The sequence below is a fragment of the Ptiloglossa arizonensis genome, chromosome 12, assembly GCF_051014685.1.
Source record: "Ptiloglossa arizonensis isolate GNS036 chromosome 12, iyPtiAriz1_principal, whole genome shotgun sequence".
Taxonomy (NCBI): Eukaryota; Metazoa; Arthropoda; class Insecta; order Hymenoptera; family Colletidae; genus Ptiloglossa; species Ptiloglossa arizonensis.
Window position 1 is genome coordinate 5,294,209 of NC_135059.1, and position 13,477 is coordinate 5,307,685.

General features: G+C 29.8%; 6 protein-coding genes across 18 annotated transcripts; 4 read left to right on the forward strand and 2 right to left on the reverse strand.

Annotated features, from left to right (window-relative positions):
• The first annotated feature begins 640 nt into the window (after positions 1–640).
• Positions 641–2,944, forward strand: Ing5 (inhibitor of growth protein 5). 2 transcript variants are annotated; one of them, XR_012993728.1, is made up of 5 exons: positions 641–878; positions 1,212–1,664; positions 1,751–1,929; positions 2,017–2,237; positions 2,559–2,944. XR_012993728.1 is itself a non-coding variant. In XM_076324082.1 (4 exons), the coding sequence occupies exons 1-4, from the start codon at positions 842–844 to the stop codon at positions 2,116–2,118; spliced, it is 771 nt and encodes a 256-aa protein (XP_076180197.1). In that variant the 5' UTR covers positions 641–841; the 3' UTR covers positions 2,119–2,944. The 2 variants fall into 2 exon arrangements, 1 of the variants encoding a protein (XP_076180197.1); XM_076324082.1 differs by having other exon boundaries at positions 2,017–2,944.
• Positions 2,945–3,026: 82 nt separating this feature from the next.
• Positions 3,027–5,022, reverse strand: Beta3galtii (beta-1,3-galactosyltransferase 6). The gene is made up of 2 exons (XM_076324081.1): positions 3,726–5,022; positions 3,027–3,649 (listed from the first exon to the last, which is right to left on the reverse strand). Exons 1-2 carry the CDS (start codon positions 4,451–4,453, stop codon positions 3,364–3,366), a joined length of 1,014 nt encoding a protein of 337 aa, XP_076180196.1. The 5' UTR covers positions 4,454–5,022; the 3' UTR covers positions 3,027–3,363.
• On the forward strand, positions 4,134–9,132 carry Eif2bgamma (eukaryotic translation initiation factor 2B subunit gamma). Of its 11 annotated transcripts, none has more exons than XM_076324076.1 (6): positions 4,134–5,013; positions 6,146–6,241; positions 7,302–8,004; positions 8,081–8,393; positions 8,457–8,686; positions 8,793–9,128. In XM_076324076.1, the coding sequence occupies exons 3-6, from the start codon at positions 7,328–7,330 to the stop codon at positions 8,947–8,949; spliced, it is 1,377 nt and encodes a 458-aa protein (XP_076180191.1). In that variant the 5' UTR covers positions 4,134–5,013; positions 6,146–6,241; positions 7,302–7,327; the 3' UTR covers positions 8,950–9,128. The 11 variants fall into 11 exon arrangements, with proteins under 11 accessions (XP_076180191.1, XP_076180186.1, XP_076180189.1 ...); XM_076324071.1 differs by having other exon boundaries at positions 7,315–8,004; XM_076324074.1 differs by having other exon boundaries at positions 4,134–4,334; positions 7,315–8,004.
• Positions 5,373–6,239, reverse strand: Trmt6 (tRNA methyltransferase 6 non-catalytic subunit). Its single transcript, XM_076323782.1, has one exon. It carries the CDS (start codon positions 6,237–6,239, stop codon positions 5,373–5,375), a length of 867 nt encoding a protein of 288 aa, XP_076179897.1.
• Positions 9,133–9,193: 61 nt separating the features above from the next.
• Positions 9,194–10,504, forward strand: Rpl37-1 (ribosomal protein L37-1). The gene is made up of 4 exons (XM_076324720.1): positions 9,194–9,275; positions 9,626–9,761; positions 10,128–10,212; positions 10,378–10,504. The coding sequence occupies exons 1-4, from the start codon at positions 9,273–9,275 to the stop codon at positions 10,427–10,429; spliced, it is 276 nt and encodes a 91-aa protein (XP_076180835.1). The 5' UTR covers positions 9,194–9,272; the 3' UTR covers positions 10,430–10,504.
• A 131-nt stretch (positions 10,505–10,635) lies between these two features.
• On the forward strand, positions 10,636–12,544 carry LOC143153458 (mpv17-like protein 2). Of its 2 annotated transcripts, XM_076324717.1 has the most exons (4): positions 10,636–11,122; positions 11,289–11,743; positions 12,129–12,254; positions 12,316–12,544. In XM_076324717.1, the coding sequence occupies exons 1-4, from the start codon at positions 11,098–11,100 to the stop codon at positions 12,331–12,333; spliced, it is 624 nt and encodes a 207-aa protein (XP_076180832.1). In that variant the 5' UTR covers positions 10,636–11,097; the 3' UTR covers positions 12,334–12,544. The 2 variants fall into 2 exon arrangements, with proteins under 2 accessions (XP_076180832.1, XP_076180831.1); XM_076324716.1 differs by having other exon boundaries at positions 12,129–12,544.
• Positions 12,545–13,477: the final 933 nt, after the last annotated feature.

A 13,477-nucleotide genomic window follows, 5' to 3' on the forward strand; every position in this document is an offset into this window, starting at 1 on the left:
AAGATCTGTTGTACAGGATTATAACAACTAAAGTCATGATTTTTACTATCACTTGAAAACGTATCTTGAGGTCCGTGATTTGTTTAATTCATATTTGAACCTATCCATTCTATTTATATGGTTTATATGCACATTACGTACTTCTAATTTAACTCATATAAATAGAAACTATGAAGAATTTAAAGTTAAAGGTAATTGAAGTTAATATAAATCAATATGAATATAAATATATTTTGTATATAAGGAAATGTACAAAAAATTTGTCATAAAGACAGTTGTTCAAAATATATCATATACTATCAATGTAGATAGGGAGTTTTTCGGACACCATGTATGCAGTTATCGAAACATTTAGAACTTAATACACACATATTTAAACAATATTTACAAATTACATTTTCAAATTCTCACCGAATAATCTTCCAATCTTACATATGAATGTTCAGAAATGGTTGTATGGTGGTATAATTGCTAACCACATAACAATTTTTATTTTTATTTTGTGTTTAAGTATAATATGCAAATTTGCATCGTAATAATAGAAAGTATATACTTTAGTGATTTATCATTATATTTCGGTCACTCATAAAAAATCATTAAATACAATGAGTTACTATTTCGCGCCAGAAATACAAGCCGTCAAGAGTATAGTTGGCAACCTTGAAAGTAATGTCTATCGCTTTCTACCATCTACGATCATCGATCGTTCATTTTGAAGTAGTTTCTCGTCAGATTTTTTACAAATACTAGCTGAAACAATTTCACAGAAATTGAAATTGTTCCGCAACGTTTTCATGAGGTGTGCAATTTTCCTTCGCTCCGCGATTAAGTAAAGAAAAACATGACGACAGCACTGTACCTGGAACACTATTTAGACAGTAAGTGTACAACCCCCACCAATCAACTGAGAGGAAACAACAATATTTCTTGTGTACTCTAAAGTACAAACATTAAATAAACGTGTATCAGTGACATAACGTAAATTAGTGGTTTTAATTCTATCATTATTAGGATTTATATTCAATTTGAATATCAGTTTAAATTTGCTGCAGCGATTACAAAATTAAAACAACAAAAAATGAAAGAACATATATATCAAAATAAATAGTAAAACTTACACTTGTTGAATTTCTGTAGTGTGAATAAAAAGAAGGATGTATTTCAATTATTTTAAAAGTATTTTTCATTCATTATTTAATTTGTTATATCAGGTTTGGAACATTTACCTATTGAATTACAAAGGAATTTTACATTAATGCGAGATCTGGATGCTAGGGCGCAAGGATTAATGAAAGATATAGACAAATTAGCAGATGATTATCTAAAAAATCTAAAGAAAGAATCTCCAGAGAAGAAGAAGGAACAACTAACTCACATTCAAAATTTGTTTAACAAAGCAAAGGAATATGGAGATGATAAAGTTCAATTAGCAATACAAACATATGAATTAGTAGATAAGCATATTAGAAGGCTAGATTCAGATTTAGCAAGGTTTGAAGCTGAAATACAAGATAAAGCTTTAAATAGTAGTAGAGCCCAAGAAGAAAATAATGCTAGTAAAAAAGGTAGAAAAAAGTTGAAGGAAAAAGAGAAACGAAAGAAAGGTGCTGCAGGTGCCAGTAGTGAAGATGAATCAAAAACAGCTAGAAAAAAACAAAAGAAAGGTGAACATCATTGTCGTTATATTTTGAGTTACTTCAAAGATTAGAAAAAGTACTATAGCTTGTTATTCTATGCATACCTGTTATAGGTGGATCTGTTACTTCTGCTTCATCTGCTGGTGCTGTAGGAAGTGGTGCACAAGTTGATTCTACTGCACTTGGACATCCAGCAGATGTCTTAGACATGCCAGTTGATCCCAATGAACCAACGTACTGTCTATGCCACCAAGTTTCTTATGGAGAAATGATTGGTTGTGATAATCCAGATGTAAGTCCATATTACATTAAGTACTTTTCCAAGTATTTGTATCTTTATTTAGTATATTAGATAAATCATTTTCTTTTCTTGGTGCAGTGTCCTATAGAGTGGTTTCACTTTGCCTGTGTTGGATTAACTACAAAACCTAAAGGAAAATGGTATTGTCCTAAATGTACACAAGATAGGAAGAAAAAGTAAATTATGGGGAATGCATAAATGCACTAACCTATTTTAAAGAAAAGACTCGTACATTACTTCTAAAATTAGCATATATTTTTCATGGTTTAACATGAAATGAAGTTGATTTGTATAAAAAGGTAGGAAATTTGTAAAAAAAACTAAACAAAGAAAGTGTTAAAGACTGAATTTGCATTGCATCTAATTTGTTGAAAAAAAATATTCAACTTTTCATTTGTGTAACATTGTCACAAATGTCTTGTGGAAAACACTGTATAAAATTTACTTCATAGAATATAGATGTTGAAATATTATATTTAATAGTATTATTAAATGTAATATTGTGTATCAATAGCAACATTGGATGTAATGAAAATACAGTAAAATATTAGCTTATTACAGAAAAAAAGATTTGAGAATCGGCCATGATTATTATCTTCTTTCTTTGTTTTTCTTTTTAGATGTACACCAGAGAACTTTAATTCATTTTTGTTTCAAAAGAAAGACACCAGTTCAGACACCAACCAGCTTATATAATGAAGAAAAGGTCTTGGTTGTTACTGGGACTCAGAACTTTTCCTTGAAGCGAGAATGAATTAATGTTTGCAATTGTATAATGTAGTAATTTATTATAAATAATTAAAATTCAAACAAGAGCTTTACATTTTTATATAATTTTTCTTGGCCGTTTTTTAAACATCTGTGATTTGCTTACGAAAATTGTCTTATTACATAAGTATTGAATCGTAATTATAGTATTAAACTAAAAATTATTATTGTTTTTATATTTTATAAATGTAAATGACACTGTGTAGAATAAGTTTTTGTTGAAATAAAATATACATATATAAACAAACCTCATATGTGTAAGTAAGAGAAATATATTTGATTTATAGAAACACAAATATTTAATTGCTATTTCTATTGAAATGTATATACAAATTATGTTTACAAGCAGTAGTAGCAAGGATCTGACACTCTAATAGAAGAGCTCTAATGTAGTAAGATGTAGAATTTAGTACAATTATTGTTTAAGTTTATTAATACTTTATTTCTAAAATAACTAAGTTCAAAACCTATTAAGCTCTTGTTATTTAGTAAAAAGTTACAATTGTTTTCATTATTGGTGCAAGATCCATGAGAATACTTACCAACAAATTCAATTAATAAAATATTCAAATTATATTACAAATATGTAATAAGTATGTATAATTGCTTAAAAAAGTAATGACTAGAATACTGAGACAAGAAAAACTTATTTGCTTTCTATGGAATGCCCGATTGTACACTGCAACACTGACTAGGTGGAACTGTCCAATTATAGTGATAGCTCATGCGATTTCGTATTTCTTTTGCGCACAATGCTCCAGATGCTTGGTAATAATCATACATATTTTTCATGTTTGTAATAGTTTGTTTATGTGTAACTATATACTGATTAGAACATCCACGTGACCTATATTCTGTGTCAAACCGGACATCATGTTTCCTTTCAATGTTTGCTAAAGGAGCTAGCCAAAGACCAACAGATACATCTTCTGCTTTATGTAATCTAAAAACATGTACAGTAGTTAAATGCATTATGTAATATTATTTAATAATAGGTTCCACATTTTCAAACATCTTACTTGAGAATATCCATGTTCAATGCAATAAATTTCACTAAATTATATGACAACACATATCCACCTCCAAGTGCATAAGGAAGATAATAATCACATAATATCCAATCTGTTTCTTTCCAAGGTCCACTTCTTTTAACTTGTGCTTTTCCATTAAAGAAACCCCAATATAATTCCTTCTTTGTTCTCTTATTTTCCCACTTATCTAATTCCTTTAGAATTTTATGTGTCAAAGCAAATGAATCGTCATCACATTTCATCAAGAAATTAAACTCGTAATACTCATAAACTTCCTTGAATGCATACAAAACTTTTTTTGTTAAAGTTGCATAAGAATCTGGTAACCGTGATAATAGAAGTATGTCATTGAACTTATGTTTTTCAGATTGCAGAGTTACTCGTTGTTCTGGCAATATATTTAAAGTTCCTATTACAAACAGATGTTTGACATCAGCTTGTTTCTGAGCCAGCCATGTTTTCCTAATAGTTGCTCTTCGTTCTAAGTTATCAGGACTGGAAAGTATAAGTATTACAAGTCTAAATTTTGATTTGTTTTTCATCTCCTGTTCATTTGGTGAACATTTTGTAGAAGGCAAATAATGTATGCACAAGAAAGTAATTAACAATATTATTAGTAACATCGGAATGTTCAATTTTATGTGCGACTTTTTTCTAATCATCGTATACAAATTTTTCGATGAGGATCTCAGTGGCAGGAGCATCATAGAATCCATTTGGCAAGCACGTTCTGCCAACGAGCATTCTTAACCTTCCAAGCACTATCTTTATAGATTCACGGTTTTATACACTAACATTCTTTCGAATGGTTTCTTTGTTAATCAATGTAATATATTACATAAGCATTACTTTTAAAGAGAATCTGTTTTCTTTATGTCAAAAAATACCCCGCCATTAACAAAGATCAGTTGTTCGAATTCGAATTTAATGAATTTATATATAAATCATCTCCACTATGGTTATGCACGTAGTAACCATTTCGGTCCCCGCGACATACTTTCAATTCAATGTTTTAAGTCGATAGATATTTACTAAATTTGGTCTAATATAATTTAATATTTCCGTATTTCCGTGTTTAATAAAGAAAAGATTTCATTTAATGAATGTATTTCTGAAAGGAATGAAGATTTGATTCTAGTCTTTGAATAATGATTTTGCATAGAACATGATAAAAGTAATTTTTAACAAAAATTAGATCAATCTAATGATTCTCCTTCAGAAAGAATAATGCAAAGTCAAAGAGCAATCTTTCATCAACATAATCAAAAGTTTAAAGGTAATGGTCATGAAATATAATTCTTTTAATAACATGAAAATGAAAAGTTTTATTAATTGATCATAGGTAAAAATCACATATGTGATATATTCAATAATAGTCTTCTATATTTTCAGACGATTTTGTAATTTACTTCAAATATTTACTTAAAATGCTTGTATAAAAAGTCTGTTTTTCTTTTTATGCTTATTATACAGAATATTATTTAAATATCAATATCCTCTCTGATGTAGGTAACTGCAATGATAGCAAAATATCAGACAACAAACGATGAGCATAATTTTCATTTTCCATCTATGAAAAATTGAAACAAAGTTTGTGTTTTAGCATCTGTAGAGTCATTTCATTAATATTAGCTATTATTCAACTAAATAGCCTGTTAATAAATAACCACCTGTATCACTAGTTAAAATGTCAGGATGTGTTCTATCAGGTAGTACTTGATAAGAGCGCAAAAAATTAGAAAAGAGTTTTAAATTAATAACATTTTGTCTCTGTTTCAACATCATATATGTTTCTTGAAGAGGTTCTCGATATACATGATAAATCACAAATGGCCTAGATGCTCCCAAGAAAGACAAAAGAGCAGTTACAATATTTAAAGGATGTTCTTTGGCTACGATAGCTAATCCTCGAGCTTTTAAATTCTGTGCAAGATCTACAGCATGTTGTGTTTCCAATAACCATTTTGGTCTTTTTGAAGATATAATTTCTGTAGATTTACATTCCTCTAATTTTCGTTTTGTTGCTGTTAAACAACTATGTGTGCTTTGTTCTCCAGAAATCTCATTTGCATCACTGATGCTTTTTAAACATTCTTTATCATTAGTCTCCTCATTCTGTGAGGCATGACTGTCTATACAATCTTTTTCTGCAACTTTGTCAACAGTTTCTTTAATCTTATTCGTCCAATTATCACGTCTTTTTTTCAATGCTAAAATATTACTTAAAACGGCACTTTCACCTTGATGATACAATCTTAGAAAGCTGTAGATATTTACATTAACTAATCTGTCTAACTGTTCTTTAGGAAAATTCATTGCATGAATGATTGTAGTTTGAGGCACACTTCCAGGATGTAAATTAATCAAATGTCCTTCAGTATTTGCACCAATTCTATTTAACATTGCAGCTGCTGGTAAACCTTGAGAGCCACTATCATATAATATATATAATCCTTCTGATTGAACATCGCTATATGATAATAGCTGTGCCAATGCATCCATTCGTAAGTTTCCAATTTTATTATGATCTAACTTGAAGTGTATACTATGTAGTGAACTAATATTTGGTTTACATATAGTTAAATGCCGAAGATACTTCTGTTCTTTCTTCTTTAGATACTTTTCTTGCGAGTATTCTGTTCTATCTAAGAAAGATTTATTGTTTTCAATTAAGCTACCCACTATCTCTTTACCACTTTTACCAGATTTCTGAAGTTGAAGAATTTCTTTTTCAGAAAGTTTCTGTGAATTGCCATCGTCAATGATGGAACGATTATCATTACCACTTGATAGTGTACTCAATAAATCATCCCATGATTCAGTTTCTATCACTTCTTTTAGAGAAAATGACCGCTTTCCATTTTTTGATGGTATCATTTCAAAAGTGGTCCAGAACCGTTTTCTGATAATTTCACGCATATCTATTAAGTCTTTTCCCAGCATCAAACTTCCATTGGCAGTAACTTTGTAAATTTTTTTAAAATTTAATTTTTTTACTATTACATATTTTCCTATCGTGATTATATCTTCTTCGGATTCGCACATGTTTCTTAATCTCATACACTCCTTCGAAAGTACACGTTTTCGTAGGTTAGGATAGCATATTAATTAAGGTTAGGACTGTAACAATATGATCGTGGCTCACATTGATTTGTAATTTTTAATCAAAGTTTATTCAATTTTTGCACACTGATCTACGTATAATTTCATTTATATCGAAAAATGTTTATACTGAAATGATTAAGTCTGTGCTTAATTACGATTTAGTCTAACTTAACCTACGAGTTTTAAATAATCAACACACTCTGTTGCTAAAGCATCATATGTCAGAGAACGTTATTAAAGTACTGTTTATAAAAAAAGCATTATTTTACATAAAAAATTAATTTGTGTGAATAAAATTGTTAATATTTTGTTTCTCCTTTATTATTATATTTTTAATATAGAAAATGTTGGAATAAAAATATTTGATTTCATTTTATGAAGATCTTTATTTTTTTATATATTGCTTTTTCGTTATTTCAAGTGGATCCATTATAATTTTTTAATTTTAATTAAAATCAGTTTTTTATTGCAGTAAACAAAAAGAAATGTTTCTTCATAAAGAATTTCAAGCAGTTGTGCTTGCTGGTGGAGGAGGATCTCGTATGACTGAACTTACTTTTGGACAACATAAATGCTTGTTACCAATTGGAAATATGCCAATGGTTTGGTATCCTCTTCAGTTACTAGAACGTGCTGGATTTAAAGAAGCCATTGTTGTTGTGTCCGAAGATATGGAGCATAATGTATCATTAGCCTTAAACAGATTAAATCTTAAAATTAAAACAGACATAGTTGCAATTAAAGATGCAAAAGACCTTGGAACTGCAGACTCTATCAGGCTCATTCATGAAAAAATTCATACTGACTTTTTGGTAATCTCGTGTGATTTGATTACCAATGTTGATATATGTGAAATTTTAAATCTGTATAGAAAACACAATGCCAGCATTACTGCACTGATGTTGCCTGCACCTAAACTGCCAGAGGATTTTGTAACTCCAGGTCCTAGAAATAAACAAAAGCCAGAGACTGATTTAATTGGTATTGATAATAAAACAGGACGTTTAATTTTCTTGGCTTCTGCATCAGATTTTGAAGAAACTATTAATATTTCACAGACACTTCTTAAAAAACACACAAGTTTCACTATTCATTCAAAATTAATGGATGCTCACTTATACGTTATTAATAAATGGGTTTTAGATTTCTTGGTGCACAATATGTAAGTAGTACCATACATGGAAGCTTTGAAAGTTCAGTATATAACATGCACAATATATTATCTTATTTTTTTATAGAAATTTTAGTACATTAAAAGGTGAACTTCTTCCATATATTGTCAGTAAACAATTGTCTAAACCTCCTAAACAATGCATAGATGATAAAAATACTTCAATAGTAAGGGTAGATTTAAAGGATGACATCTTTCGTTTTGCTACTGAAAAGCCATTAGATGAATTAATCAGGAAAATGTCAGCATATAATGACCATAGTACTGATTTAGAGGATGCATATCATGGAGACATAATAAGGTGTTATGCTCACATTGTTAATGGAAAATTTGGTCTAAGAACAAACACCATACAAATGTATCATTTTGCTAATGCTAAGGTAAAATTACAAAAGAAATCTTTTTCAGTTAATAATTTAGTATTAACAAAATAAGTATTTCAGATACCAGATTGGTGGAGCAATGATAATAATGAACAATCTCCTATATCAAACATCTCAAGCACAGCTACTATAAGGAGTACACAGATGCAAGATTGTCATGTAGATGATAATGCCTTTATTGATAATAAAACATCCCTTAAACAAAGTCACATTGGACCAAATGCAGTCGTTCAATCAAAGACTAGAATATCACAGAGTATTGTAATGGAAAAAGTAACAATTAAGCAAAGGTAATTTAAAAAATAATTAAAACTGTGTAAAACAGGTTTAACAAGAAGTATAGAATGCGGTTTGATTAACAATTTGTATGTGATTTATAATCTGTGTTTCTTGCAGATGCGTAATACATAATTGTATACTATGTAATGGTTGCATTATTGAAGAAGGTACAGAATTAAAGGATTGTGTAGTTGGTCCTCAACATCTTGTAACCTGTGGAAGTCAACATACTTGCGAAGTCCTTACAGATCCAGACAAACTCATAGAAATTTAATTATTTATACTTATATTAAATATATTAAGTGCTTAATTAATAAAGCAAAATTTTTGAAAAATAATTGTTTTATCTTTAAAGCGATCAAATTATCTGTTAATTTCAGTTCAAATAACGATAAAATTAATAACTTCTTGAAATGCAACTCTGTACAAGTATGTAAAATTATCAAATACATCATTTTTTTAAGTTATATGTCTAGTTCTTTAAATTGAGAACCACTGTCACTATTCACGGTTCAACTTGTTCATTGGATTGAACAAGGAAACGTGCGGTTTTGGAACGCATTTCATCGTCTCTTCTAAAGTGTTCCTTTGTACAAAATGGTAAGCGCATATTTGAACAATTAAGATCTATTTATTATAAAGCAATCGTTAAAATTTGTTATATTAAAAATATAGGAAAAGTTTTGTTAATTCTCATAGAAATAATATATAATAATAGTTGTAATAGAAGAGGCTGAAATAAATACATTATTGATATTATATGATAGTAGAGGTTATATGAGAAATGTTTACGATTTAACATGTGGCTAAAAACGAGAATAAAACTAAATTAGAACATCAATTGGGTCAAATTTAAAAATGTATTATACTATTGATTCGTTTTCGATGTTTGTGGTTATTAAAATTAAAAAATATAAAAAAACTATGTCATGAAATTTTGATGTTCACAGACAAAGGGTACATCAAGTTTTGGTAAACGGCGAAATAAGACCCACACATTGTGCAGACGATGTGGTCGCAGCTCGTATCACATTCAGAAATCACAATGTGCACAATGTGGATATCCTCAAAAGAAAATGCGATCATGTAAGTTGATTATTCGTTAGAAACATTTTGTTATAATAATTTCTTGAAAATAAAAAGTATTATAGAATTTGCTAAAGGATATCATTCGTTGCTGTAACATGTTATATTTTTATTTTAAGTGTATTGTCATTAAAAATAGTTCGATTCATTAATGTAGAATGTCTATTAAACAATAAGTTATACAACATGTAACAAAGTTGTGGAAATAAATATATCGCTTAAAATTACATGGCAATATTCTATATTGTTTAAAAAATATGGTAGCATTTTTTTAAATTTTAGCTAGTAACACATTACAAATGAAATTGTACAATATTTTTTCTTCAGCTAGTAACTACAGTTAATTAATATTATTAAATTTCTCAGATAACTGGTCTGTGAAAGCTAAAAGGAGGAAGACAACTGGTACTGGCCGTATGCGTTATTTGAAGATTGTTCGTCGTAAATTCAAGTAAGTCTACTGTTAAATATATACTATAATATTTGAAGCATATTTAAGTAGAATACTACAAAAAAAGAATGAACTTATTAAAATTGAATAACACAATATTAATCTATTATTACCATAAATTATTTTATTTAAATTTTTTTTATCATAATCCTTTATTTTTTTCAGGAATGGATTCAGGGAAGGGTTACCAAAACCAAAAGCTGTCCCAACTAAATAATCCTCACTTTTGTCATTGTGTTATATATCTATAAAGTTTTGACTACTAATAAACAATACAAAACTCAAAAAGGTATTCTACATTATATCTTTTAAAGTAGTCCTATTCTACTTAATTTTTAACTGAAAATAACTTGTACTTGTTGTCAGTAAACAATGGTTATACGTGCATATCGCTAATCGACAGTTCACTGATCGCATTGTTAGCATTTTTTGTTAGGTATAGAGTAAAAAAGATAATGCGCAAACAAGCAGAAAGCGTTTCAGAGTGGGGTTACGCGAACTGCGCAATCGCGGCGGAACTTTTGAGTGCGAACGACGTTATAATTATCGCGGTTTCGTCAATTTTGTAGCAGTAACTCGCGGATTTATAGTGCACTATGATAACTTCTATCTGCCTGTAAAATCCGCTTAAAAGACTTAGCTCTTTAGTTAGTAAAAACGGTATGTTACGCGGCCGTATTCAGCCAAGGTTTCGTCTTCACAAACATCAAAAAATCAAGAACAATCGCATGATCATATAGCAGTAAGCAAAGTAGAAAAGAGAAAATTTTCAAAGGTTGGTGTCTTCCTTGAAACAAATTAAGAAGAAGTAGAACGACGAGGTACCTGCGGTAAGAAGATCGAAATAAAAAAGCTTACTGAATTCATTTCGAGTTTAATTTGCAAATGACCGTTTGGCGAAAATTATTTGGTAAGTGTAAAAGACGTACGTAAACCGTTGATGACAATATTAAGTAGTATAAATAAGTTCCGGTTACAGTTTCTACATTTGTAGTATCTCATTTCCTTAATCACGTTGGTTCACAATTTGTTTGAAGAAAGAACTAATAAATGTTTTTTGTATTACGAATTATTAGGCAAGTACCTTCTGGTCACAAACACAGTAAGCTGTGGTTTAATGATGGCAGCAGCAGACATGATTCAGCAACGTAGTGAGCACTGGAAGAAAAACAATAACTACTTGCTAGGGGGAAGCCGTGTAATAGCAGCATCTTTGGAGGATGATCAACAGGAGTTCAGCAATGCAATGACTCCTAACACAGAAACATACATGCACGATTACATACGGACTAAAAACATGACAACCGTGGGTTTGGTTCAAGGCCCTTTTCATCATTGGTTCTATATGCTTTTGGACAAAGTATTACCGGGTAGAAATGCGTTATCCGTTGTTAAAAAAACATGTCTTGATCAAACAATTGCGAGCCCTACTTGCTTGGGCATATTTTTCGTGGGTCTTGGAGTATTGGAGCATCGCAAAATCGAGGAGATCTGCGAGGAACTGAAAGTGAAATTATACGATACGTGGAAAGTATGCACGTTATTCTCTGAAGAGCTATTATTTTTTAGTTTATTATAAATTTAGCAAATAATTTAAATTTGCTATTTAACCGTTTATAATATTAATATTAAATGCTGCGATTGCGCTTCTTTTGTTCCTTATAAGATATACATAGACAAAAGCCGAATGTGCTGTCAGTTTGACTTTATGGGCTTACAAGTTGGCACTTTTAGAAACTGAACAAGAGAAAAGCAATCGTGTTACTTTCAGAATCTTAAATTTCTGTAAAAACTTAACGGTGCTTTAACAAAAATTGTTGACTACCAAAAGTCTAGAATTTCTTTTTGTAGATTATTGGTTCTAATGTTTATTCAGATCTTCCTTTGTAAATAATAGAGACCATTTTTTTTTTAAGATCGATTGTTGTTTCTGGCCTCCAACACAGTGCGTGAATTTCATTTTTATACCCTTCCGTTACCGAGTGCTGTATACAAATTTTATGACAATGATCTACGACGTTTTCTTATCGTACATGAAATATGTAAGTTCTATCTTTAACCACTAGTTTTTAAGTAAATTGTACTCATTATTTTTTTTTGTAGGATGCAGAATACCTGTAATGAGAAATCTCAGGACTAGTCTAATCAAAACGATCGTACAAATCATTTTAACTCTACTCATTTCGTCATTAATCATATGTAATTGCAAACATTCAATCATGACTTTATGTATGCATAGAAATAAATTCTTAACAATATGTAATATGTAATACAACCAAATGTGTATTATGTGAAATAAATTTTGTTACTTGAGAATAAAGAGAGTTACACAATATTATTATCGTGATTTGGAATCATTGGTATTTTTTATAGTTTGATGCGACTAGATGATAACGTTAAACACAATAACTTCTGCATGCGTGCGGTTGCATTGCAAGTGATAAGAATTAAGATTAAAAAGAAAGACAAAACTGTTGTTCAGCGTCACAATACATTTGTTTTTCTGTCGCGTGATCATTGAGTATTATAGTGGCGTCAAAGTTTCGAAACTTTTCGATCTCATGAATCCAAGTGATCCTTATCAATATTTTATTTGCGCCAAATGACGTGTATACAACCTCGTGTCTGATGCATCTCGATGGAATTTTTATTCGTTTCGTTATCGCTTGTTATAACCGTCCATCGAAAGGAAGTTGTTTATTAGGGTGACAGCTTTTGTTTGGCATTTGGCGGCAACGGGATTATGAAGTCTTCTAAGCCGCCAGTCGCCGGCGAGCAAATAGCGATTATTGGAATGTAAATACAAACAATAAATCGAGCGAAACAATAAACAAGACTGCCAGATACCTGTACACTTTCCTAAATCAAGTTCTATGGAAAGCTTTGTCGCGATAGAGATTACATTGTTTGCTTCTTTACGATTTATAGTTTTCTAAATTTAATTTGTTTGAGCAACAATAATATTAAAAGGAATATCGGGTCATCAGTCTGAATAGATTGAAATAAAAGGAGAACATTCGACTCAATCATAGAAACATTAATCGTTCTTTCATTTCCTTTTTTGTAATTTATTTTATAATATGCAGTTAATTTGCGAAAAAAGTCGACTAACCAAAAAAGTGGCATACACTTGTATATAATAATTGTACGAAATTGTTTAATGAATATTATTTCATACATAATAATATATCTAATAAAAAAATGACTAATTGAACAGTTGTAACGTCTATTTTAAATGAAAATTTTTTATATTTAATTGAAAGTA